The 26,489-nt window shown below is 38.0% G+C and overlaps 1 protein-coding gene across 2 annotated transcripts in view; it reads left to right on the top strand.

Annotated features, from left to right (window-relative positions):
* The window catches only part of LOC141493241 (solute carrier organic anion transporter family member 1B3-like), a 74,987-nt gene that overhangs the window by 9,830 nt on the left and 38,668 nt on the right, over positions 1–26,489 (top strand). For both annotated transcript variants that reach the window (XR_012470159.1, XM_074194317.1), the window contains exons 3-9: positions 1,818–1,959; positions 5,046–5,178; positions 7,440–7,561; positions 7,778–7,924; positions 9,244–9,342; positions 22,352–22,597; positions 24,726–24,890. Coding sequence is in view for 1 of the 2 variants with exons in the window: in XM_074194317.1 (XP_074050418.1) it covers positions 1,818–1,959; positions 5,046–5,178; positions 7,440–7,561; positions 7,778–7,924; positions 9,244–9,342; positions 22,352–22,597; positions 24,726–24,890 (1,054 nt within the window). In the remaining variant the exon portion in view is untranslated. The remainder of the gene's footprint in view (positions 1–1,817; positions 1,960–5,045; positions 5,179–7,439; positions 7,562–7,777; positions 7,925–9,243; positions 9,343–22,351; positions 22,598–24,725; positions 24,891–26,489) is intronic.

Here is a 26,489-nt window from a genome sequence, read left to right as displayed (position 1 = left end):
AACTTTAAACTATTATGTACATCTTGCTATTCCTTTTAAATATATGATAAAGTTATATAGTTAGTATCTTAGAAACATGTTTTAGGCCTTTTTGCAAGGCAAAAGGGCACACAGCTAGATAATTATTAAGTATCTGAGACCAGAATTGAACCCAAGTACTCCTGACTCCAGGGCCGGTGCTTTATTCATTGCACCACCTAGCCACCCCAGTATCTTATTAATTTATAATATTCTAAATGACGTAGTTGTTCAAAGTTGTTCTTGAAACCATATTGCTGTTATTGTATTCAGCATTCTTGGTTCTGTTCATTTCATTTTTCATCATATCATGCAAGTCTAATTATGTTTTGCTAAAATCAGTGAACTCATCATTTCTTATAGCACAGTTACTATCATAATCATTTACCAAAACTTGTTTAGTCATTCTTGGATTAATGGGCATTCCCACAATTTCCAATACAAATGCAAAGAGAGTTGCTATAAATATTTTAAAACAATTAGGTTCTCTTCCTTTTCCCTAATCATCTTTGGAAAGAGATCTAAGAGTGATTAGGGGTATAAGCAATGGAGTAAATCTTTGAATATAATTCCAGATTTCCCTCCAAAATGGGTGGATCATTTCACAATTCCTCTAACAATGAATTAGTGTCCCAATTTTACCATATCCTCCCAATACCCACCTCTTTCCCCTTCAATCATTTTGTCCAAAATGATAAATGTAAAATGATATCTCAATATTATTCAATTAGCATTTCTCTAATCACTAATAATTTAAAACATTTTTTCATATTACTATAAATTATTGTGATTTTTTTATCTAAAAACTGCCTACTCATACTCTTTATCCATTTATCAACTGGGGAATGACTCATGAGACTTTTTATCTGAAAAACTGTCTATAAAATTTTGTCCCAGTTTTCTACTTCCCTTCTGTTCTTAGTGATGGTAGTCTTTAAAAATCCTTCCAATGCTAATGTGCTATATATAATCTCTCACTAGTAATAGCACACATTGTGAATAGCACTGGGATGGTTCCCTTCGTCTCTCTTCTGGATTTCAGTTAAAATTGTAAACTTTTGTCATTTTCCTATCAAACTCCTCCTGCCAGAGACAAATACCTATTTGCCTCTTGGTTCCTCTTTATATGTTTATATATGTATACATATACATATATATATATATATATATATATATATATATATGATTGGAATTATTACCTTAAAATTAACTCAGTTTTTTTCCTTCCTTGATTGTTAACTTCTGTTAATACATTAAATGTTAGGGGGGAAAGCATTAATTACGTTAGGCTGATGCATCTAATTGCCTAAAAATTATTGACCAATGATTTTAAAATTCATTTGAATTTTTAAAATAAGTTTTTAAAATAAAAAGAGTGAGCACAAATGTTTTTTTTTTTAAAAAAGTCTTCACTGGGGCAGCTAGGTGGCATAGTGGATAAAGCACCGGCCTTGGAGTCAGGAATACCTGGGTTCAAATCCAGTCTCAGACACTTGATAATTACCTAGCTGTGTGGCCTTGGACAAGCCACTTAACCCCATTTGCCTTGCAAAAACCTAAAAAAAAAGTCTTCACCTTGGCTACTCTGCCTTGAAGCTGTGAAACGAGTCAAAGGACTTCTTTTCAAATATGCAGGTGTTAAGGTTAATAGTATTATGCCAACACTTTTTACCAAAGTTGAGAATTATGAGAGATGTATAAAGACATAAAGCCTTAGGGGAAAGTCAAAATATACTAAAAATAATTCTTGTGATCTTTTATTTAATCATACTTTCCTTTCCATTCTGTCCCTTGAATAGATGTTCATGGTGGCACTATCATTCTGCTTTATTTGCAAAGCACTAGCAGGAATTTACATGAAAAGTACCATCACTCAGATAGAAAGAAGATTTGGTACAACAACATCTGAAGCTGGTTTGATTGATGGAAGCTTTGAAATAGGTAATTTTAATTTCATTTAGTAGCTAGTCTTGGGTCTTGAAAAGCAAAATTATTTCTGGTAGTTAATAAATTAATTGTCTATTTTCAAAGTGGAATTTTTGTCTCTCTGTCTCTGTTTTTCTCTCTCTGTGTCTTCTATCATCAGATATGCAGATTTATTTGTTAATAGCAAATCCCTTTATTTCATTATAAAGCCACAATATATTTCTCCTTTTCACTAACAGCAAACTTTTTAAATGAATTTTGAAAATTGCCACATGGAAGGCTTAATCTTAGCATGAAAGTAGTTTTTCTTACAATTAAAATTCTCCAGAATTGAACTGGGCTACCTCAGGAGGTTATTTGTCTTCTCTTTACTGGTGATCTTCAAAGTCTCAATGGCTTATGTAAAGTACGTAGTAGAAGAATTTGTTATTTAGGTATAGATTGGACTAGATGGTCTCAGGTCTCTTCCAGGTTTTTAAATTTAGAGTTAAGTATAAAAATCTTTATTACTCTTTCTCATCTTCCTCAGAATACCCCAGTACCTTATTGGCCAGACAATCTGATTAGCCATCAATAAACAAGGAGCAGAATTATAGTTTATTCTTGGACAGAGTTCTATTCTCATTCACCTCCTTCTCTCTCATCTTCTGTTAAGTTTTTCCTTTTCATCACTGGTCATCTCTATGCATCACTTCACCTTAGATTAGAGGCAGTAGAAAAGTTCTCATTTTCTTTGTATAATCATGTAAATCATATTGTCCCATAATCAAAGAATAATATAGGGAGATTGCTCAGTAGGTAGGGTACTGGGTCTGGAGTTGAAAAGACATGAATTCAAATCCAAGTTCAAATATATAGGGACAAAAATGATCCCATTACAACAAATTTAATTCAGTAACTACTTTTCTCAGAAGCAGATTTAAGCCCCTGTCAAGTGAGCTTTCAAGAATTTCCTCTTTATAAAGGTATTCATTCTCTATGACCTTTTAACAGTTAATGATAGAGAGGTGAACCTTTAATTTGAAAGACCTAAGTTCAAATTTGGCCTCAGATACTTGCTAGCTGTATGAATTTGGGAATATCATTTAACCTGTTTGCCTCAGTTTCTTCAACATTAAAATAAGGTTACTAATATTGCCTATCTGTTGTGAGAATCAATTAAGAAAATATTCATTTTTAAGCCCTTAGCAGATTTTCTGGAATATAGTATATATCACTTATATGCTCATTCCCTTCATTTTCCCTCTTTGCCATTTATTTGACACTGCTAAGAATGTCCCTCACTCCTAAAATTTAGTTATGTGGTATAGTGAATACAAGACAATCAGGAAGTCTAGATTCTAGGAGTTCTAGAAAAGAAGTTGCATGAATTCACGTAAGTCATATAGTCTCCATTTGAAAAAATGAAGGAATTGGACTGAATGTCATCTGAACTGACTTCCAGATACATTTCTAGAAATCTACACTATCCAGATTTTCTTCTTTCTTTTCTGGACATTTCATCAATTGTTTCTTCTACTTTTAATTACACATTTTCCTTATTTATCTCTATTGAATAGCTCACTGATTTCAAAAGGTTTTAAACATTGGACTTTTGCTTCCCAAATCTAATTCTCACTTGATTTCCAGGTTCATATAAAAATTATCAAATTTATATTCCCATTTCAATTCTCAACTCCAAAACTCACCATATTCAATAAAGAACTCATATACTAAATTCAAACTCCCTTAACAAAATCATTTGCTTTATTGTTAAAATTAGGTAGCAAAGTGCTCTGATGCATAAGGTGCTGGGACTGGAGTCACAAAGTCCTGAATTCAAATCCAGTCTCAGATACTTAATAGTGGCATGACTCTAGGCAAGTCACATAACCTCCTTTTGTCTCAGTTTTCTCATTTGTAAATGGGGAGGATAATCACACCTACATCCAACCTTCCAGGGTTGTTGTGATAATCAAATCATTATATTTGTAAATTACTCAGCACAGGGCCTACCATATCATCATTCTATAAATATATTAGCTATTATTACAATTATTTATTAATTCCTCTTCCTATATTCTTATTTCTATTGACAATAAAATAGAATATAAGGTCCTTGAGGTTAGAAATGGAAGTACTCCATGAATTATTTGTGATTGGTATAAAATAACTTCCTAGAGAGGTAGTTAGATAACACAGTGGGTAGAGCACCAGACCTGGAGTCAAGAAGACTTGAGTTAAAATTTTACAGATAGGGAAATTGGGCAAATTAACCCACTTACCTAAATTATTCCATCTGTCAAATGAGTCGGAAGAGGAAATAACAAACCATTCTAGTATCTTCCCCAAAAAAACTTAACAAGAGTCACAAAAAGTCAGATACAGCTATAATGAGTGCATAAGCAACAAATAAAATAATTCATTAAACTATTTACTTTACAAAATAAATAAAAATTCCCAGATTTCTTGGAAGGTCTGGTTTCTCTTTCAAAGCTTAAACAGGCTTTTTCCATAGAACTAAACTATACCATTTTGACATCATTTTTCATTTTCAATTACATCTTTTATTCAGCTTTGGTGCCACTGATTCTATGTATCCTATGATCCATCATAATATGACCAAGTGTATTAGTCCTCCTCTAGACTTAGGCTGCTTATTGACTTGTCATTCCTTTCTCAAGTGTAATCAGTTGAATCATTTAGTCAGAAAATAATATGTCATCTTCTTTCTCATCTTTTTCATAAAACTATCTTGATGTTCTTTCTTCCTTTCTCTTGAAATAAAAACTATTATACCTTCAAGGCTCAGTTTGAGTCATACCACTTCCATGAATATTTCCTTAATTATCCTTTCCATTTTTAATATTCTGATTATTCAAGCTTATTATTATACTTAGGACAGCACAGTTAAACAATTTATTGCTCTATTTCTTTTGTTAGTCTTGCCTCCTCAACTAGATTCAATGTTCCTCAAGGACAGAGATAATTGTTAAAATATTTTGCACTTCATTTGTACTCTCCAGTACATAATTAAAACAAAGGCTTCATATAACCAATGATCAGGTCAAATTATACTTGATGAACTGAATTATACTTAAGTGCAATTATTCTTCTTGTAGGCAATTTGCTGGTAGTTACACTGGTAAGTCATTTTGGAGCCAAATCTCACATACCAAGATTAATTGGATTTGGGTGTTTCATTATGGGAATTGGAAGTATTATAACTGCTTTGCCTCACTTCTTCATGGGATAGTAAGTATTAAGCAATAATCTTTTGCAAATATAGCATTAGAATGTCTTAAGATAGTTGTGAAGAGGAAGTGCATTCCAGATAAAGCTGGTAACCCAGAGGGAAACTAAGACTGAGTACTAAGTGAAAGGAACAGAGTAGTCCATTTTGGTGAGAAAGGGAGTGATACATAATGAGGGTAGAAAGATATATTTGGGAAGTTCTGAAAGTCTTTAAAAGACAGAGGGATTTATATTCTATCCTAGGAAAAATATAGTAGACCAAAACAGTCTAGAAGAGAGGTGACGAGGGCTTGTGATAACACGGTGTCTGGGTGAGGAGAATGAAGGGGTTGGATGCAAGAAATGTAGAAATAGAAATTCCAAGCTTTTACATCTGATTGGTTAGTGTAATTGCCAACATTTATAAAGCACTTTGAGACACATAATGCATATTACCTATATTATCTCATTTGGTCTTCACAAGAATATTGCAAGATACTATTTCATTTTGTAATTTTATGGATAAGGTAATTGAATCACAGAGGCTAAGTGGCATGCCCAGAGTGAAATAACTATCAGGCATCTGAGATATGATTTAAACTTAATTCTTCCTTGGTACAAGTACAGCATTTTCTATACCAGAATATATGAGGAGAGGGAAAGGGAGAAATCTAGGAAAGCACAAAGGTCATGAACCTGGAAGATTGAAAGACTGAAATAGGATGTTTAATAGAAGGGAAAGCTAATGATTTCTGTTTTAGATATCATGAATTTGAAATATCTCTTGGTGATTCAGTTTGAAATGTTCAATTTGTAGTTGGTGATGGAAGATTAGAATTCAGGAGAAAGACTGGCTATATAGATCACTAAATTAAGGACATGCAGATGATAATTACAACTATCACAGGCATTTAGAGCCCATGATCTATGTGTAACAGGTTTTAAGGATGACCACCTTTCTCTACAGGCTATTCCTCTTGATATATAATTTTCTTCTTATGCTTTAAAAAAATCAAAGTGTTTGTCCTGATAATTCCTTGCAAATTACTGAAGTAGCTCTAAACCCTATTTAATATAGAAAAATAAAGGGCCATAGATCATTGATCCATAAGATTTATTGATAGATCTTACAAGAAAGGTACAAGTTATGTGAACACCACTCATTACTATCCATATTTCTCCCTTAGATTTGGTTGGGAGAAGTGAATTCACACACACACACACACACACACACACACACACAAAATGCATCCACATAACTATATAGTTGTTAAGAATAGACTGAGATATATAGATAAAGTGTGTTATGTATATATCTATATATCTATATATCTTTATATACATATATGCATACATATACAGACAGAAAAACAGGTAGATGATAGATAGATGACAGATAGATAGATGGATAGATATAGTGTTTATTGAGAATTGACTTCCAGTGCCTCTCTCTCCCACTCCAAAATTACTGTCTTTATATTTTTATATCTTTATATCTCTTATATCTTTATATATTCTTTATATCTTTTATATCTTTACATATTCTTTATATCTTTTATATTTTATATCTTTTGTATATCTTATATACATATACCAATATGTGTACATGTTGTCTGCCCTAATAAAATTTAAAAAACTTGAGGACAAGTATTATTTCATTTTTGTCTTTATGCTCCCACTAGCTGCCTTGGAGTAAGCATAATAAATTTTTGTAATTGCATTAGATACTCATAGTTACTCTGTCTCTGAAAGCTCTCTTCATCTTTTGGGCAAAATGGATCATATTGTGGACATGGAACAAACTGTCTATTTTCATTTTTCTTTCTATAGTTTTTTGTCTTCTAGTTATTTGTCAACTTCTAGAACAGCTGTTTTTTTCCCCTTAATTATCACTAAATGATTTATGGTTTGCCTTTCTGATCAACTTAAAATTTAAACAGGAACTAAAATATTTCTATACTAAGCTATGTATGTCTATGTATTTGATTACATTTTCATACACATATCAAGACGGAATGCACACACACACAAAATATATGAAAAAGGAATTGTGTTTTTCATACATTCACCAGTATCTATTAGTCCTTGGTGTCAGATTTATCCATTATTACTGTCCAAGTCTACTGAGAAATAAACAGGAAAATCACTGCAGTAAGTCGTTTTGAAAGTGCATATTGGAGAAAAAAATAGGTCATTATAAGTAACTTGTAAAATGTTGGCATATATAAATTATGAATAATTCATTTTATGATCTTTTTAATATTCCAAATATATTAATATAGTTACAGGTACAACTCAGTATTCAATGCTAACCCACTTGACAATTCAACAGTATTCTATCCTCCTTGCTCAACTGAGCTCAATTCAGCTGGCAATAACAGATCATCTATACTATTAGAGTCAGGTAAGAATTGAAACAATAAATATTTAAGAAAATGTTTCCATTTCATATGTATTTCTCTCCCCTGAGTTAAATTATTTACTTATGAAAATATATCTAGTATCTAGCTGATCCAAGAAAATTAAAATCAAGTGAAAAGAGATATAAACATAATGAGTAGAAAATGATGCAAATGGATAAGTATATTGTATTAAGAAACCAAAATTTTTATGTTCAAAGGTTGCAAAAATGAATCTGGTTCACTCATATGGATATATCTATTGATGGGAAACATGTTGCGTGGGATTGGGGAAAGTCCGGTCACACCGCTGGGAATCACATACATTGATAATTTTGCTAAAGAAGGACATTCTACTTTTTATTTGGGTAATGTACATTTGAGGTCTTTGACCCCGTTGTATCCTTTAATTCTTTTCTTTTCTTCCAGAGACAAATCTCCAAACTAAACCCCCAGTGTAATTAGCTCATCCCAATTCAGTTTGAAAAGCAGAACTTTCCTTATTCCTAAAAACAGAATTATTTCTAGTAGATCATGAATATTGAAAGGATTTTTTGATTACGTAAGATGAACAAATATATATATTTAAATTTACAAAGGACAAAGTAAAGTAACAATTCTGGTCCCATTTATATTGGTCCTATATGCAATTCCTATATTTAGAAAGAAAGCTTATTCTTTCTAAATTCTTCCTAAGCTTTCTTTCTGGTTCATTTTCTTGATTTTTATCTGGTGTTAGCAAGTCCAATCCTATATGGGCTGAATGTTAAATATGGTCCCTGTATTTTAAGTGATAATTACTCAAATTCATAAGGTTTCTCAGTTTCATAAGGTTTCTCTTAGGCTTCTCAATTAACATAACTCCTTTCTTGAACTTCAATTTTGTGTTTGAAAGCAAAGACATTAAGGAGACTACTTTTTTAAATCTATATGTCACCTTGCCCTTCTTGCTCCAAGGTAATTGTTTCCCGAGCATCTATGTTATAAAAACCTTAAAATCATATTCTTATGACTTCTCCCAACAAAAACCTCAAAAAAAAGCTTTGCCCCTGAAACTCTGGATAAAAAAGGAAATTAAGGACCTAAGTTGTAGTCTTCCTACCCTAACTTTTGATAGTCCTCTATCAGCACCTCCTGAAGTTGTTGATATCAGAGATATTGGATCTTTCCCTTAGTCTGATCCTCAATGAAGCAAATAACATAGTTTGTTAATAGAGGTCTCTGCCCATTGAAACCATATATCCTTTACTGTATGTTGTAATCTGCTCCCTAGATTCCTTATTGTCTAAGGGCCATGAGGGGGCAAAGAGCATAAGATAAATCTAGTGGCATCATAATTTAAATGGTCCTCCATATCCTCCTCTACTTTGCTTTTTTTATCTCTAAAGTTAATATCATCAACTGTAGCATAAATAATAACTTTGAATTCTTCCAACAATAATGTGAGTTTTGTATTACAGACTGAAATGTGTAATAGTTACCACTGTTTTTAAGTCTACTAATACTTGTTTTCCCCTTCCATCAATTTATCCTTTTGATGAATATAAAATTGTTTAAATGGAGTAAAAAAATTATTTCAAAGATTTTTCAGTGGATAATCATATAGTATTATATTTATAAAAATTGTATGTTGAAGTTATAGTGAAATTATATTATTTGGAATAATGATTATTTTATAATTTTTCAGGCATTTTGCATTCATTAGCAATGGTTGGCCCAATATTAGGATATCTGCTGGGATCTTTATGTGCCAGACTCTATGTGGACATTGGATTTGTTGACCTAAGTAAGTAAAAATGAATGAAATCAATTATTCTAGAATTTTACTCACTGGCCATCATTCTTCCAAGGAATTAATTTTCATAAACCATCTCACAATATCTCAGTATTTTGGTATAAGAAGATATTTTTCTTCTATTTCAAAAGTAGGAAAACCATGGCAAATGTTTATAAAAATGAATTTTCAGTTCTGTGTATATAACAAAACCAGGTTCAAGTAAAACATTCAAATAAATCATTTGGGGTTTTTTTAAATATGTTCCCATGTCCGGGGTCTTCTTCCCCGGACTCCCGAGTGAGCTCCTCAGTGGGCACTGCTTCAGGCGTCCCTGGTGTTTTCCCTCCCCCGGGGATCAGCGAGGAGGGACTCAGGCAGACACTTCTTCAGGAGGCATATGTTTTATTAGGTGCAGAGGGATCCCCCGAATAGCTCAGGGTGATGGCTAATATAGGGAGTTCGTTCTGGGCTGCCACCCCGATCCGCCCCGAGGGCAGAACCTACCACCCGATTGGAGCAAGCGACACAGGCCAACCAGGTGAAGCCACTGCTCCCCTTAAGGAACCATGTCTTCTTTAGATTGGCCTGACCTCACTCTCGGGGAGGTCCTATCCACTCAGGCGGTCAGGGCCGACCCCCTACAAACTCCCCCTTTTTGTTTAACACAATTAGCGCCCCACCTGCTTATGGGGGGGGGGCAGAGCACCCTGGCTCGGTTCGGTCAGTAATCACACAGGGGCTGCCCGAGCCCGGCGATGGCGTGGGCCTAGGAGGTCCGCCTTCAATGCCTCCAGAGAACGAGAAAAGATGAAGAACAATAGTTTCAGGATACATGGGAAAAAAAGACAAATCACAATAAACATTCCTACAGCCGGCAAGAAGGAAAACAACCATCTCAGGTGGAGGGCACCCGTAAACCATTTTAGAAAGGAGTCTTCTTGATCATCCCACTCAGCTCTGAAATGGGAGGAAATGTTGTTGAGCTGGGCTATCAGCATATCTAATTGGCGGATGTCATTGGAGGTGTTGTAGGCTAACATCACCCCCTGTAATGCCTGTTTAACTCTACCCCAGTCCGATGGGAACTGTGACATATTTACAGGCAAATTAAGCACACAGAGAGGCTGATACTTATAATGGCATTGAAGTTTCATGTACCCTGCCATAAGGGCCAGTCTATCCCCTAACCAGAGGACTGTTGTTTCCAATGCTCCTATTTGCTTCTGTAGAAGGGAGTCAATATGTTGCTGGTAATGCCAGAGGGAGACCTGGTTTGTTATGAATGTTTGGATAGTAGAAGCTAACATAGTCACCTCACTCTCTAGTTCCTGGATCTGCCATTCCTCATACATCTCAACAGCCAAGTTCACCAAACTCAAAGCATCCCCGATCCCATCCCTCCTGGTACGTAACAACTTTTCCCCCAACACTGCACGGTACAATTTTTTCACCAAAGAATCAGCGGGGGACAACGCAAAATCTTCTGCTTTGACAGGTAGGAGTTGGTAGGGAGGGGATACAGCTAGGAACACAGCATACCCAGTATGATTATACCGTAAAACATTTGTAAAAATCGGGTCAGTACAAGTGATATTAAAAAGGGGTAAACCAGCGGACTCCCCCTTTAGTTGAATAGTCAGGTTAGCAGGGGGACAAAGAAGGAAGAGAGCGTCCGGAGGGGTGTGCGCGGTGGCGCTCAGCCGGTAGCACAAGCGGTCTGTGCCATCCTTGGTTTGATGGCAAGAGCTGTTAAGAGTCTTAAACACATTATACCATTGTTGGAATGAAAAGTCATGACAGGCATCATCATTACGAGGGCATGGCCACAGGCGAAAAGAGGCATTCACTCCCCCTAAGGCTGCTCCTATTTTCCAGAGGTCGGGATGCATCTGTCCATACGGTAAGGCAACAGGAGTGGGAGAGGGTCTCATGGTGTACGTGGTGTGGTTCTGCTGTCCATCCCAAAACCATAACTCAGTGTTGTTAGGTAGCCCAAGTGGTCCTAGTCTTGGGATGCCCGTGGAGCAGGGTACCGTAGGTATGAATACTTGCGAACGGTGGCCTACTGGGCAGGGTGGTAGGGAATGTAAAGGCACTATGGAATTAGAATTCTCCGGAGGGTGCTGCTCAATGGCCATGAATGAAAGATTAACCGCAGCAGTATGGTTGTTCAGGTCCGGAATTGGCCTCGGAGTTTCTGTGCTGTTGTATGGCTCTAAGGGTATACAGTGGTTCTTAACAGAGGTTCCGTTATCTGGGGAAGAGGAGGTGTTCCCACCCGGCCATAGCCTGTGTGGAGGACGGGCTACCACACAAATAGGCGTGGTAATGGAGAGCAGGGTGAGGGGCTTCTTTAATGGTCTTTCCATCGGTATAGGTAATGTACCGTGTTCATGTAAGCCCAGCACAACAGTGGCGTTGCCATGCAACTTTAATGGCACTGTCTGGCTCCCCCATCCCATTATACGAAGGGACGGTACTCCCCTCGCAACAGCCCAATATGTCTCTCCTCGTTCATCAGCAGCCCTCCTTATAGGAGAGGTCAGATTTTACCACTTCCCGCCCTTGCCCCAAGGAAGAGGGGTGGCGGGTTGCAATCCACATAGCAAACCCATGATACTTAGCCATACAGGAGCTTGTGTCTTCATAATTCTTCGTGTCCTGCTAGGTCGTTGCCTTCTTCTGCTCCGATATCTTTTCCTTCGTCTCTTCATAGGCCCTGGTCCATTTGACGGGCACCCAGCGTGTTCCCTCACCTGTTTGGAGACATAAGAATCCCTTTCCCCACACCCTAACCTGTGCAGGGCCGTGCCAACGACCCTCCTCATCTCTCCACCAAACTGTGGTCGGACTTTGCAAGTGTGCTTTTTTATCATGTTTTTGTGTTTGTTGTTCATCATGTTTTTGTGTTTGTTGTTCATGTTTTTGTGTCTGTGTTGATGTTGACAGCATCTGTTTCATGGCAGGGGTGATGCCTTGTTCATTATCAATCAAATAATTCCTAGTGAATACTGCTGTTGCTACCTGGGCTGCAGTGAGCCTACCACGCACTCCCCCTTTTTGTTTAATGAGAGTGCGCTTCAAGGATTGATTGGCACGCTCCACGATGGCTTGACCGGTGGGGTTGTAAGGGATACCGGTAACATGAGTGACACCGAATTGGTGGCAGAAGCGAGCAAAAGCAGAGGAGGTATAGGCCGGGCCGTTGTCGGTTTTTAACAACCGAGGTATCCCATGGGTGGCAAAGCAGTGAAGGCAATGAGCTATCACATGGCGTACAGCCTCACCAGGCTGCAAAGTGGCCATAATAAAGTTAGAAAAAGTGTCCACAGTGACATGAATCAGGCTGGCCTGAAAGTGGGTGACATCCATCTGCCAAATGTCATTAGGGGCCAGGCCCCGGGGGTTGGTGGCATGTACAAGCGGGGCAGGGCGGAAAGGGACACAATGCCTGCATTGTCGGACAATGCGACGTGCCTCTTCCTTAGGAAGACCATAAAGCCGTGCAAGTGTTTTTGCTGGGAGATGAAATGTGTCATGAACAATAGAAGGATCTGCATACATGACTATCTCACTTTTGATATCAGGGTCAAGGAGAGCCGAGTCAGCTATGGCATTCCCTGAGTATATTGGGCCAGAAGTGGACACATGAGATCTGACATGTAAGACATAGAGGGGGTCAGAGCGGTGTAGGAGAGACCGTTGTGCTTGGTGTAAAAGATCTATGACTGCAGAATTGGACAAAGAAAGATCTGCTAGAGCTAGCTGTTGCAATAAGACAAAGCAGTAATAGCTATCAGTGATTAAGTTAAAAGGCTCATAAGCACACAGTTCTAAGGCTATCACAATGGCCTGCAATTCATTCTTTTGAGCTGAGGTATATGGGGTTTGTAGCACCTTCAATATCTTCTTGTCTGGAATATAAATAGATGCTCTATGGTGTTTGGTAGCATCCGTAAAAACATTGACTCCCTGTACTGGCTGAGGAACTACAGGGTTGGAGGGATACTTCAAAGGGAGTTGCAACCATCCTCGTAATGAGGGAGGTGGATGACCCTGAGAAGTGGGATAAATAGACAATAACATGGCCCACTCCTCAGAGTTCTGTGCTAGATGAGTAAGTATTGCAGGATCCTCCTGGAGCAGTAACATAGGAATGGTACCAAAAATAGTGATTGCAGCTTCCGCTGCTTTCAAAAGGAGTTGTGCATCCACTTCAAACTTGGAGGGTATAGACTTCATGGATTTAGATGAATGTACCCATTGTAAAGGACCTGTAACTTGGAACACTACTCCAGCCTTACCCAATGAAGGATGACACACCAGAGTTACATAAACCGGAGCGGCTGGATCTAATCGGGCAACAATGGATGTGGATGCTAAGTCCTGTATCTGAGTAACAGCTTCCCTGGCTTCAGGGGTCCATGTACGAGGCGAGTTCAAATCAGATGAGCCTTTTAAAATATTATACAATGGATACATCATATCATTGGAAATAGGAACTACATTCCTCAGCCATTGGATTGAACCAATTAATTTCTGAAAGTCATTTAATGTAGAAACTTGAGCTGTATCAATCTTAGGAGATTTCGTCACTAAATCCTTGTATACCTGATGTCCTAAATATGTGTAGGGAGGTTCTGTTTGTATCTTTTCAGGGGCAACTTGTAACCCATATGCTGCTAGGGCTGAGGTAATCTTTTGTAAAATAAGCGAGACATCAGTCCGGTGGGATGCAGAAATTAATATGTCATCCATATAATGAATAATAATGGCTCCTGAGTGTTCTCGCCTAATGGGCATCAAAATCTGTGCAACATAAACCTGACATAGAGTGGGACTGTTTGCCATGCCTTGGGGAAGGACTTTAAACTGAAAACGCTGAGCAGGTTCTTGATAATTTACAGCAGGTACACTAAAGGCAAAGCACTGTCTATCTACAGGGTTAAGGGGTATACTATAAAAACAATCCTTTATATCTATAACAGTTATGGGCCAAGTCTTTGGAATGGCAACTGGAGAAGGCAACCCAGGCTGGGTGGTACCCATAGGTTGTAGAGTGGCATTTACTTTTCTTAGATCTACTAACATTCTCCATTTCCCACTTTTCTTTTTGATTACAAAAACTGGGGAATTCCATGGGCTGGTGGATGGCTCTACTTGTCCAGCCGATAAAAGTCCTTGTACTATGTTAGCAAGGGCCTGTCATTTCTCTTTTGTGAGGGGCCACTGATCTACCCAAACCGGTTTGTCGGATCTCCACGTCAGTGGTATGGGTTGCAGCCCTCCAGTGACCCCTAGTGGTTTAAAGCTGTGTCTGTAGTCAGAGACAAGCCCAAAGTTTGCAAAACATCCCTCCCCCATAGGGACATAGGAATAGTAAGTACCAAAGGGCGGAAAATCCCTGCTATATCATCACTTTTCCATTTTAGAAATCTTAGGGACTTTTTCGCCAAAGTTCCTCCTGAAACTCCCGTGATGTCTTGGGGAGTTTCTGAAAGTTCCCAACAGGGCTGCCAATCTTTTGTGGATATGACCGAGACATCAGCACCTGTATCAATTAAACCTACAATCTCTCTTCCCTCCACTATAAGTGGTAAAGTGGGACGGTGGGCTGATATAGCCTGTGTCCATGCCACAAATGTGTCCTCATTGGTACACTCTCTCCAATCCTTATCTATCCAGGGGAGGGAAATAGCAAGAGCAACAGGCTCACCGCCTTTTAGTTCTATTGGGTAATGGTGGGGATTTGTAACAGTTATAGAAGTCTGGCCTGGGCTTAGGAGCTGTGTGTGGACAATGACCTGGGGAGCGAGAGCAGTTCCAATCACTAAACGGTGGAAGTCCCTAGGGGAGGCTTTAACAGTAGTCGTAGTCCATGGGCTCAATTCTGTGCTCTCTGAGAGGGGAATAGTAACCGAGGGATTTAATAGGTCAGCCCTGGGGTCGGGCCCTCGGCTTCCCGACCCCTCTTCCCGTTTCCCTGTGGCCCATCATTACTATACTTCTGGTTCTTATTTTTCTGTCTACAATGCTTTGCCATATGACCAGGTTTACCACAGACAAAGCACTTCATTGCACTCTTCTGGGAATTACGGCACTCAGCTTGAAAGTGACCGGCCTTCCCACAACGAAAACAGTTTCCTTTACCCTTTGATCTAGGCACTAAACTTGTGGTTTGTAAAGCATTAGCGAGGAGGTTAATAGAGGTTTGGAGAGGATGGGGGGGGGGGGGTTCCTCGTCTAGGGCCTTATCAATTATCTCCTCTAAGGAGGGGTCAGCAGGCAGAGTAGCTAGCAAGCCTTTTGAATGAGTTAGCCCTCCCTTTATCAACTGAATGATTAAGGGCTGTGCTGCATTTCCTGTCCCGAATTTCCCTTCCACAGTAGTCTGCACTCTGCTGATAAAATCTACAGCAGACTCCTTGGTTCTTTGTTTCAGCTGCTGCAGGGGAGTCGAGGCTGCTCGAGCCAGTTTGTTCAGGGCATTCAGTCCTGCTATCTGCACTGCCCTGACAATGGGTTCTGAAAGTTGTAATTGAGCCTCCACCGTGTTAAATTGGCCACATCCAGTGAGTTGATTAGTGACTAAATCAGAATTATTTGGGTCTATGATCTCAGCCTGTAGCCTGGCCTCTCTGCGCCAGTAGGCAGCCCAGGCGGTGTAATGTGATGACTCTAACACCACTTGTAAAGTTTCATCCCAATCCATGGGGAGCCAGGCGGCAGTCTGAGTGTTAGAACTTATGAGCCGTTTTACATAGGCAGATCCTGGCCCATAATTATGGACTGCCTCTCTGAGATCTTTGATAAATTTGTACGGTATTGGGTGGCGAACTCTAACCTGTTGGCCGTTTTCTCTTTGCACAAATACTGGGTAAGCAGCTGCTGAGGAGGTAAGATAGTCTAGGTCTTCTTCCTCTACTTCCTCCCCATCCTCCAAAGCCTTATGAATGGCCTGCTGTAAACGAGTCCGGCGGGGTGCCTGTCTGGGGACGGTCGCCCCAGACCCTTCCTTTCCTGTTATCAGCATGTGGCTCCAGCCATCTGCACCCTGTCCGCAGATCCCTTGCCATTCTGTATGTTTGCCCTTTTGTTCTAAAATCTTACTATCACTTTTTACCGGGGCAGGCGATCGACTCGCAGCAGCCAGTTCTTCCCAAGGGTATTTGGGGGCTGGTTCCCTCCGGTCGTCAAGCCCCTCATCTGGGGGCGGGGGCCATTCAGGTTCCCCCAGTAATGAGGGTCCTGTTTGTGTTTCTCCGGACACGGCTCCTTGTGGGGGCTGCGGGTCAAGGGCCGCAGCCACCACGGAGTAAATTACAAAGTCTGTGTCCGTTAGAAAGCCAGGTTTTTCTGTGTTGTAAGAGGACATTTGAGTTCCTACCACTCTCCACTTCTGAGGGTCAATGCCGGTGTGGGAGACCCAAGGAGAGACAACCAATATTTTTTCCACCCAATCCTTACATTCTTTTATACGGACTCTTATACCATGAGTCTTTACTAGTGCATGTACTTGACATGCTAATACTCCTGAATCCTCTGGCTGTAAATGCTTAGACATTCCTTTGCCCATCTTTACTCCCTCTAGGTGTCCCGTGGACCTAGGGTGTCTGCCTCTTCTGTTTTTACTTAAACAGGCTTACCTCACTCGGCGGGGTCTTCGGGTGTTCCTGTTCGGGGGCCAGTTCTGTCCGGGGTCTTCTTCCCCGGACTCCCGAGTGAGCTCCTCAGTGGGCACTGCTTCAGGCGTCCCTGGTGTTTTCCCTCCCCCGGGGATCAGTGAGGAGGGACTCAGGCAGACACTTCTTCAGGAGGCATATGTTTTATTAGGTGCAGAGGGATCCCCCGAATAGCTCAGGGTGATGGCTAATATAGGGAGTTCGTTCTGGGCTGCCACCCCGATCCGCCCCGAGGGCAGAACCTACCACCCGATTGGAGCAAGCGACACAGGCCAACCAGGTGAAGCCACTGCTCCCCTTAAGGAACCGTGTCTTCTTTAGATTGGCCTGACCTCACTCTCGGGGAGGTCCTATCCACTCAGGCGGTCAGGGCCGACCCCCGACATTCCCATAATTTGGAAATTTTTTCACCTTGAACTGATTAGACATTTGTCTAAATAAATAATTCTTTTGAAAAGTAAAAATCATTATAAAATTATTTACTTGCTAGTTGACAACATGTCCAGAGTGTTTCACTTTAGTTTCAACTAGCTTGCATAACTTTACCATTTATTTCATGAAAAATGAAGGGTTTTAAACACTTTGGGAAACTAAATTGCTTAAATTTTTTCCACTTAATCTTCTTGTTCAGTTTATGGTTGACTGATGGATGGATCAAATTGAAAGGTACATTTCTATTTCTTCTTTTAAAATTACTATGAAAAATTGCCTCCATAAGTGAATCAAGGAAAAATCAAAGCACTTGTCTCCTTTAATATGATACAGTCAGGATTATATGGATTCCTGTTTCCTCTGGGGCTCTTTTTGAAACAATTTCATATCGAATGGTCTTTAAAATATTACTCAGATTTTGCAATGATGGTCCCTTATCAATCAGGCAGTCATGTTCAATCCCTTTCAAAGATCTGGGCTTTCCTTGAAGAAACATTCCACTGAAATGCCTCTACAAGACAAACCTACAGTTATGACAACAACTCTTAGACCAATGTAAATTTGCTAATGATTGACTCTGTTAATCCCAGAGTCCAGGAGATTAAAACAACTTGTGGGGGCAGCTAGGTAGTACAGTGGATAGACACTGGCCTTTGAGTCAGGAGGACCTGAGTTCAAATCTAAGCTCAGACAATTAATAATATACCTAGCTGTGTGACCTTAGACAAGTCATTTAATCCCATTGCCTTGCAAAAAAGAAAGTAAAAAGAAAACAAAAAACAAAAAACTCTACTTGTTAGTAGGTTAATGAGTTCATCCAAAAAAATGATTTTTTTTTGTACTATTACATTTTTCCTCTTGTAAACACCAGTGTACAAAAAACATATCAAGTTACTCTGCATGGAGATTAAAGTTTACTAGTGATTAATCTTGAGCAATCCAGATCATCTGACTTGTAGTTCCAAGTTAAATTAATCCAATGTATATCCTTAAGCAATTATTATCTACAGAGCACTGGGCTACATAATGGAGAAGACAGAAAAAACAAACTAAAAAATTGTCACTGAAGTTATGGACTTCATGGATACTGTGGTATAGATGTTACAGAAATTATTAGCAGGTGGCTATTTCTCTGTTAAAAAAGTTTCTATATATTAATAAATTTTAGCCAATTCAGATCAACAACTATTTTTCAATTTATAATCTGAGAAGGCTGCCAAAGTCACTGAGAAATTATTACTTAGCTAGGATCATAGTGAATGTACATTTGACATTAGATCAGACCTTGAAAACACTGGCACATAATATTTCTTTTTTTAGTAGAAATTTACTTTTTACTTTTTATTTTTATTTATTTACACATTACTAAAATATTCTTGTTGCAAGAGCAAACATAATCCCTGCTCCCCACCCTAAAAATAAAAACCTCATGAGTTATAACGTGAAAGAAAGAGAAAAAATGTGCTTCAGTCTGTATTCTAATACCATCAGCTCTGTCTCTGTAGTGGATCTCATTTTTTATCATAAGTCCATCAGAGAAGTTACTTCCATATTTTTCCACAGTTGCTGTTGCTGATTGTAATTCCCTCCATCCATTCCTCCCCACTACAATTTATTATATTTTTCTCTCTCCTTTCACTCTGTCCCTCTTCAAAAATGTACTGCAGGGCAGCTGAGTGGCACAGTGGACAGAGCACTGGCCCTGGGGCCAGGAGGCCCCAAGCCTAGATCCCACTCTAGAGATACAGCAACCACCCAGTCCCTTGATCTCAAACAGGCCACCTAATCCCACCACCTTACAAAAAATAAAAAAGAAAATGTGTTATACCTGACTATCCTCTCTCATGATCTACCCTCTCCTCTATCACCTACATTCCCCCTCCCCGCCCCCGTCCCTGTCCCCCTTTTGCTCCTTTTTTCTTCTAGATTTCTATATCCTATTGATTATGTATTCTGTTTCTTCTCTGAGCCATTTCCAATGAGAATGTAGGCTCCCTCATTCCCCTCACCTTCCCTCTTCCATACCATTGCAAAAGCTATTTCTTGACTCTTTTGCATGAAATATCTTAGCCTATTCGACCTCTCCTTTCTCTTTCTCCCAGTACATTTCCCTTTCATCCATTGACTCCATTTTTACAATATATAATACCTTCAAATTCAGTCCCTCCTGTACTTTGTCTGTACATACTCCTTCTACTTGCTCTAATAAATGAGAAGGTTCATATGAGTATTATCTTTATCATCTTCCCAGGCAAGAATACACATAGTTCATCATTAAGTCCCTCATAATTTACCCTTCTCTTCCACTCTCTCTTTGCTTTATCTGAGTCCTGTACTTGAAAATGAAACTTTCTGTTCAGCTCTCGTCATTTCAACAGGAACATCTGAAATTCCTGTTTCATTGAAAGTCCATCTTTTCCCCTGGAAGAGGATGTTCAGTTTTGCTGGGTATTTGATCTCAGTTGCATTCCAAGCTCTTTTGCCTTCCAGAATATTTTATTCCAAGCCCTACAATCCCTTATTGTGGATGCTGTTAAGTCCTGTGTGATCTTGACTGTAGCTCCACGATATCTGAATTGTTTCCTTCTGGATGCTTGTAATATTTTCTCTTTGACTTAGGAGTTTTGGAACTTGACTATAATATTCCTGGGGGGTAAGTTTTTTTGGATCTCTTTCAGGAGGAGATCAGTGGATTCTCTCAATTTCTATTCTGCCCACTGTTTCTAGGATATCAGGGATATTTTCCTGTAGAAATTCTTTTAAAAATGAAGTCAAGGCTCTTTTCCTGATCATGACTTCCAGGTAGCCCAGTAATTTTTAAATTGTCTCTCCTTGAGGCAGCTAGGTGGCGAGGTGGATAGAGCCCTGGAATCAGGAGGACCTGAGTTCAAATCCAGCATCAGACATTTAATAATATACCTAGCTGTGTGACCTTGGGCAAGTCACTTAACCCCATTGCCTTGCAAAAACCAAAACCAAAACCAAAAAAATAAAATTGTCTCTTCTGGATCTGTTTTCCAGAACCATTGTTTTTTCAATGAGATAGTTCACATTTTCTTCTAGTTTTTCATTCTTTTGGTGTTGAATTATTGTGCCTTGATTCCTCGCAAAGTCATCGACTTCCTTTAGCTCCATTCTACATTTGAAAGGTTTGTTTTCCTGAGACAGCTTTCTTATCTCCTTTTCCATTTGGCCAATTCTGTTTTTTTAATGTTTTCTTCACATCAACTTTTTGAATTGTTTTATCCATTTGATCTAAACTGGTTTTTAACATGCTCTTTTCTTTAGCATATTTTTGGATCTCCTAAGACTAAGATGCTGACTTGGTTTTCATGTTTTTCCTGCATGTCTTTCATTTCTTTTCCTAATTTTTCCTCTACCTCCCTTACTTTATTTTTCAAAATCTTTTTGAGCTCTTCATAGCCTGAGTCCAACTTCTTTATTTCTTGGAGTCTTTAGATGTAGAAGCTTGGACTTTTTCATTTTCTGAGTGTGTATATTGGTCCTCCACTGGGACCAAAGTAATTGTCTAAGGTCAGGTTCATTTTTTTTCTGTTTACTCAGTTCCTGTGCCCTGGGTTTGAGGTGCTTCCTGAGCTTTTGAGTATTGTTGGGACACCCCCCCCCCATAAGAACCTCAGTTCCTTCAAGGTCTTATGGGAGGCTCTGACTGCTCTCCTTCCTGTGTTCTGGTCTATGGATGAACACAACAAGCACACCCCTCTACCCTGGGGCTGTGAGGAGGGTCCCTTCTCTATGACAGTGTGGGGACTCAGACTGTGACCAAGGTCTGAATATGGAAAAAGCCTGAGAGTCCTGTCCCAGGAACAGAGGAGAGACCTCCACAGTCTCTCCTCACCCCCTTAACTTCTGAGGGCTGAGCCCTCAGGAAGCAGCTGCCCAGAGATCCTTGCTGGGTGGCTCCACGGGCCTGCTTCCATTTCATGGGATCTAGTCTGTGCTGAAGGCCATGGATGGGCTGAGGGGGCCAAACTGGCATGTGCTTCATGCTTGCTCTGGCAGGGGCTTCTCTGCTGATCTTCCAAGTTGTGCTTGGTGCTCCCTGGGTTGGCAGATCAGGAAGCTGCTTCTGCTGCCCAGAGCCAGAGCTTCCAAGGACCCAGGCACCCTGCAGGTTGTTCCTGGAAGGCTAGAGCTCCTTCACTCTGGTGCACTGCTGCCCCTTCCAACCACATGGAACAGAGCCTTCCCATGATTTTTCAGGTTACCTTGAGCTGGAAAATTGCCTCACTGGATATTTCTGTGAGTTCTGTCTCTCAAAAATTTGGAGTCATAATTTTAAGGGTTTTTTTTAAATATTTTGGAGAAAGCTCCTAGGAAAGGCTGTTCTTCTGCCACCATCTTGGCTCCCCCCACACACATATTTCTAAAGAACATCAATATATTATTATGTACATAATAAATGATATAGTTAGATCTTAAAGATTCATTCCATCTTTAAGAATTCCCCATGTCTTTTAGAGATGAAAAGTTTAGCTTCTAAGAATACTGAAGGATCTGGAACTGATTTCATCTTTGTATTGTCAAATTGGATAAATTGTTTTTATAGTTCAGTTGCTTGCACATAGGAGGTTATCAATGTTTGTTGCTCTATGTTGTGTTGAAACAAATTTCCTGAATAGAATTATTCACTCCTATTCCCACAGGGTTTTGATATATTAAAGCTTTATTTCTATTAATTGTTTCTCATTGATTCCATTGCTTTTTATATTACTCACTAATCTATTTTTAATACTGAATTTTCTGTTTTCTCAATAGATAAGGAAACATAGAATGATTTAAAATTCAGTTAATGCAAATGGTAGTAAATCTTGAAAAAATATATGTTCACATTGTAACTTTAAATAATTAAATAACTTTTAAATATTTTTTTTTTATCATAGGCACTATAACAATTAAGCCAACTGATTCCCGTTGGGTTGGTGCTTGGTGGCTTGGCTTTCTTATAGCAGGAACACTTAGTATTGTTTCTGGGATACCTTTTTTTTTCATCCCTAAACATCTGAAGAAAGAAAGAAGGCAAAATACAAGTCCATCTTCTTTGGTTGTACCTAGTACTAATGATAATACAGACCAAAATTTGAATTTTAAAAATTCTGAACAAGCAAAGAAGTCTAAAGATTTGGCAGGTGAGTAGTTCACAAATGAAAATAACTCTTATTGATCTGTGCAAACTAAGAAGAGCAGATTCTCCTCCCTTTCAGTTAAATTAGATATCAATTTAATTTTAGTGTGGAAAATCCATCATAATAATGATTTACAAATATAGATCTTCTGCCTGAGATGATTTCATTAGGAACATATTAAAATTAATTTGAGTGTGCATGAGAGATGGAAGGAGAAAAGGAAAATAAATGTTTATATTGAATAGCTTGCTAAAAAGAAAAATAGTTTTTCACATTGATGTGTAATATGCACATTGAAGATAGAACAAATTGTCTTAGAGCTGAATGGAATTTAAAGATCATCTAGTACAGCCTTTTCATTTCACAAATAAGAAAACTGAGACTCAAAGGGTAGAAATGATTTCTTTATAAATACAGGGAGCTAGTGGTTAAGACATGACTAGAATAAAAATCTCCTAATCCAAGAATAAAGTAAATTGAAAGGAAAAAATAGATCAAAGAACAGTTGTATCTTAAGATATGGATTGCCTTAACTGCTAACAGGAGCTTTGCCCTGGACCCCTCCTCTGTTAGATAAGTTTCACTTTTATGTAAATTTGCTAAAGTCAAGAGAGAGAGATATTTTCTTTAAAATATATAAAAATATTATCTATCCATTGGATTATAGAATTTAGAATGGAAAGGGACCACAGATATCACCTAGTCTCATCCCATAATTTTATAAATTAGGAAACTGAGGATCCAAGGGAGGGAATGACTTATCCAAGTTGACATATGGTAGAGTCTGGTTCAAATTTAGACCCTTGGACTAAAAATCAAGACAAAACTATAACAATATTCCTAGGTACAGTTTGGATTAATTTTAGTCTCTAATTTCTCTGACAATAGTGCATAGATAGAATTTTCAAATTTTAGCAATGAATAAATGTAGGGCCAGCCTGGAGTCAGGAAGACTCAGTTTTCTGAATTTAAATCTGACCTTAGACATTTATAAGCTATATGATCCTGAGCAAATTACTTAACCCTGTTTGCCTTACTTTCTTAATTTGTAAAATAGGTGAGAGAAGGAAATGGCAAATCATTCCAGTATCTTTGCCAAGAAAATCCTGAATGGAGTTCTGAAGGGTTGTACCCAACTGAAAAATGACTGAACAACAACATGGACAAATTTTGCTTAGTCCATATTTTTATTCCTTTCGCTGTACATACCCTCCAAACTTTATTACCTTTAAATCAAATCAGATTCCATAATTCTTACACCTTATTCCAGTTGAATTTACCCAATGGATCTCCCCCCTCCTATTGTTTTGTCTCTCCTCAACCCTTCTCAAACACAGACATTCACAATGGACAACTATATTTTTTGCCTTTGGTGCTATGTTACACTTGTCTGTAAAAGGATCTAAAAATATCTGATTTTTTAAATATTAGCATAGTAGTTGGCTACAATATGACAATGAACCATTGTATAATGGGTATGATTGGGTTTCAGTATATTTTCAGTGATCAAGAAGTAAAATAAGGGAATTAAGTAAATGTATACCATTAAAATAAGACAACCCGGTAATATGGTGAGCAAAAGGGATAATACATGAAATGCCAACATTCTGTAATAGGATCCACAAAATTAAAAACGGTTTAAAGTAAAGTTAGAAAATTCTGTGGAGGAACATGATTGGAAGCTCGCAGAATAATAAAGACTCCCTCAATAGACACTTTATTGATGACAAAAATACCATCATCCATGCATAGATCTATGGAATAATGAAGTATTGCAGTAATAAGCAATATATTGGCACCATTCCAATGACTACTCTCTGGGTGATGACAGAAACATCCAATGAGGCAGGATCATATTATAAAGAGAACAGTAGAGTGGGAGTGAGGAGAATTGGATTTTAAAAGCATATTACTAACATCAGGACTTTGGACAAATTTTGTCATCTCTGGGTCTCATTTTTGTCATCTGTAAAATGAGATAATTTTTGTGATTTCTAGATGTATCATTCTATGATTAGTTATATTTATTCAAAATCTTAATACACATAAAACCAATATAGCTATATGTGTGTGTGTTTTTGAATATGTTGAATTAACTTTTCTCCAAAAAGGCTTTTGTTTTTTCTTCTAGGTTTTTTCTACTCCTTGAAATGTATCCTTTGTAGCCACTTGTACCTAATCTACTTGATTTCATCATTGTTGACTACTAGCAGTTTTATTGGAAGTATTACCTATTATCCAAAATATTTAGAACAGGAATTTGATATATCCATGTCTAAATCTAACTTTATTATTGGTAAGTCTTATCTGATTTTTTAACATACCACATACAATAAAATTAGTAGTAAAATTTGAGCTTCTTTCCTTAGGATTCAAGGTCCAAAATGTGTCACCATCATATTTCTCTAACCTTACCTTGTAACTCCTTTCCAAAAAGTTTGTTTTAGATAAAAGATATAATTCTCTTCTGACAGTTTTTGCACTACCTTTTCTCTGTCTTTTCCCTCTCGTCCCTGTACTTGTAATGTCCTGTTTTCCCCCTTTAAATACATTAAATTACAACTAATCCTTTAAAGTCCAACCCAAATTCTACCTCCTACATGAAAGTTTAGCTTTTTGATCAGTAATGATCTCCTAGTTCCAACCTCACATAGAATTTGCTTCTCTGATTAGTTTGTATAATATTGTGCAGTATAGCTATCTATATTAATGTCTCATTCCCATAATAGAATATAAGCTTCAGGAAGACAGGGTCTTCGTTCTTCTTTATCTTTTCCCTAGAATCTGCTGATATGCTTGAGACTCCCATATCTTTACAAATTCCTCACTATACCATTCTCTTAAACTATTTGTTTTACAACTTTCTTCCCCTTCATAGATAAACTCATAGAAATAAAAAAAAACTGTCTAAACTTCTTGATTCCATGTCTTCTCTCATTTCTCAAACTTCTGCCATATGGCTTCTGATCACATCACCCAGCTAAAATTGCCCTCTCCAAATTAATCTGTGATGTTTTCATAAACAAATCTGGTAACTTCCCCCCTCCCCATTATCATCTTTCTAAACCTACCAGTATTTAGTATACTTTATCATCTTAAATTCCTAATAACATTCTCTCTCTCTCTCTCTCTCTCTCTCTCTCTCTCTCTCTCTCTCTCTCTCTCTCTCTCTCCTTTTTCTCTTCTTTCTTCTCCTCCTCCTACCTGTCTTAACTAATTCTCATTATTCTTTGTAGGTTTATCATCCATAATATTCCCTTTTGTGAGTATGGTCTCTTGGACCCTATTATCTTCTCTCTATATAAATTAGGTTTAATTATCTTCTCTGTGCAGTTGTATCCCAGACTTACAAATCAAGTTTTCCTTGAAAACTGGTATTCCTCCAAATAATGCCTTTTCTTTTTTTGTTTACATTTTATATATAATTGAATTGTTTATATTCTCTTCTCTAATAGAATGCAAACTTTTAAGGGAGAAGCTGTCATTTTTATCTATGATCCCTTGGTACTATACTCTTTAGCATATGATTTAATCCTGATAAAAGTGCTTTGATCCATTATAGCTTTTAAGGCAATATAAAGTATTTCATCCTAAAAATATATTCCTAAATTGTTGTGGGGAAAATCCTATTTTTATGTTGCACTAGTTAAGTTAACTTTTATAATGAAATCTTTACAAAATCCTTTTTTAAAATGCTAAGCTGTTTTCAGTTCCAATGTTTACCTTCTAAATTAGGTATTTCAAAATCAAGAAATGCCTATACAAAAATGAATAGCTTCCAAAAATTTCACTTTTATGACACATTATCCATGTCCATATTCATACACAGTATTAAAGAAAAATTTATATCTTTTTTCTATATTTATAAAATGCAATCTATCCCAATCTGCCTATG

This window comes from Macrotis lagotis, chromosome 7, assembly GCF_037893015.1.
Source record: "Macrotis lagotis isolate mMagLag1 chromosome 7, bilby.v1.9.chrom.fasta, whole genome shotgun sequence".
Taxonomy (NCBI): Eukaryota; Metazoa; Chordata; class Mammalia; order Peramelemorphia; family Peramelidae; genus Macrotis; species Macrotis lagotis.
Note: the sequence above shows the minus strand (reverse complement) of the source record. Positions and strands in the feature narration are given on the sequence as shown.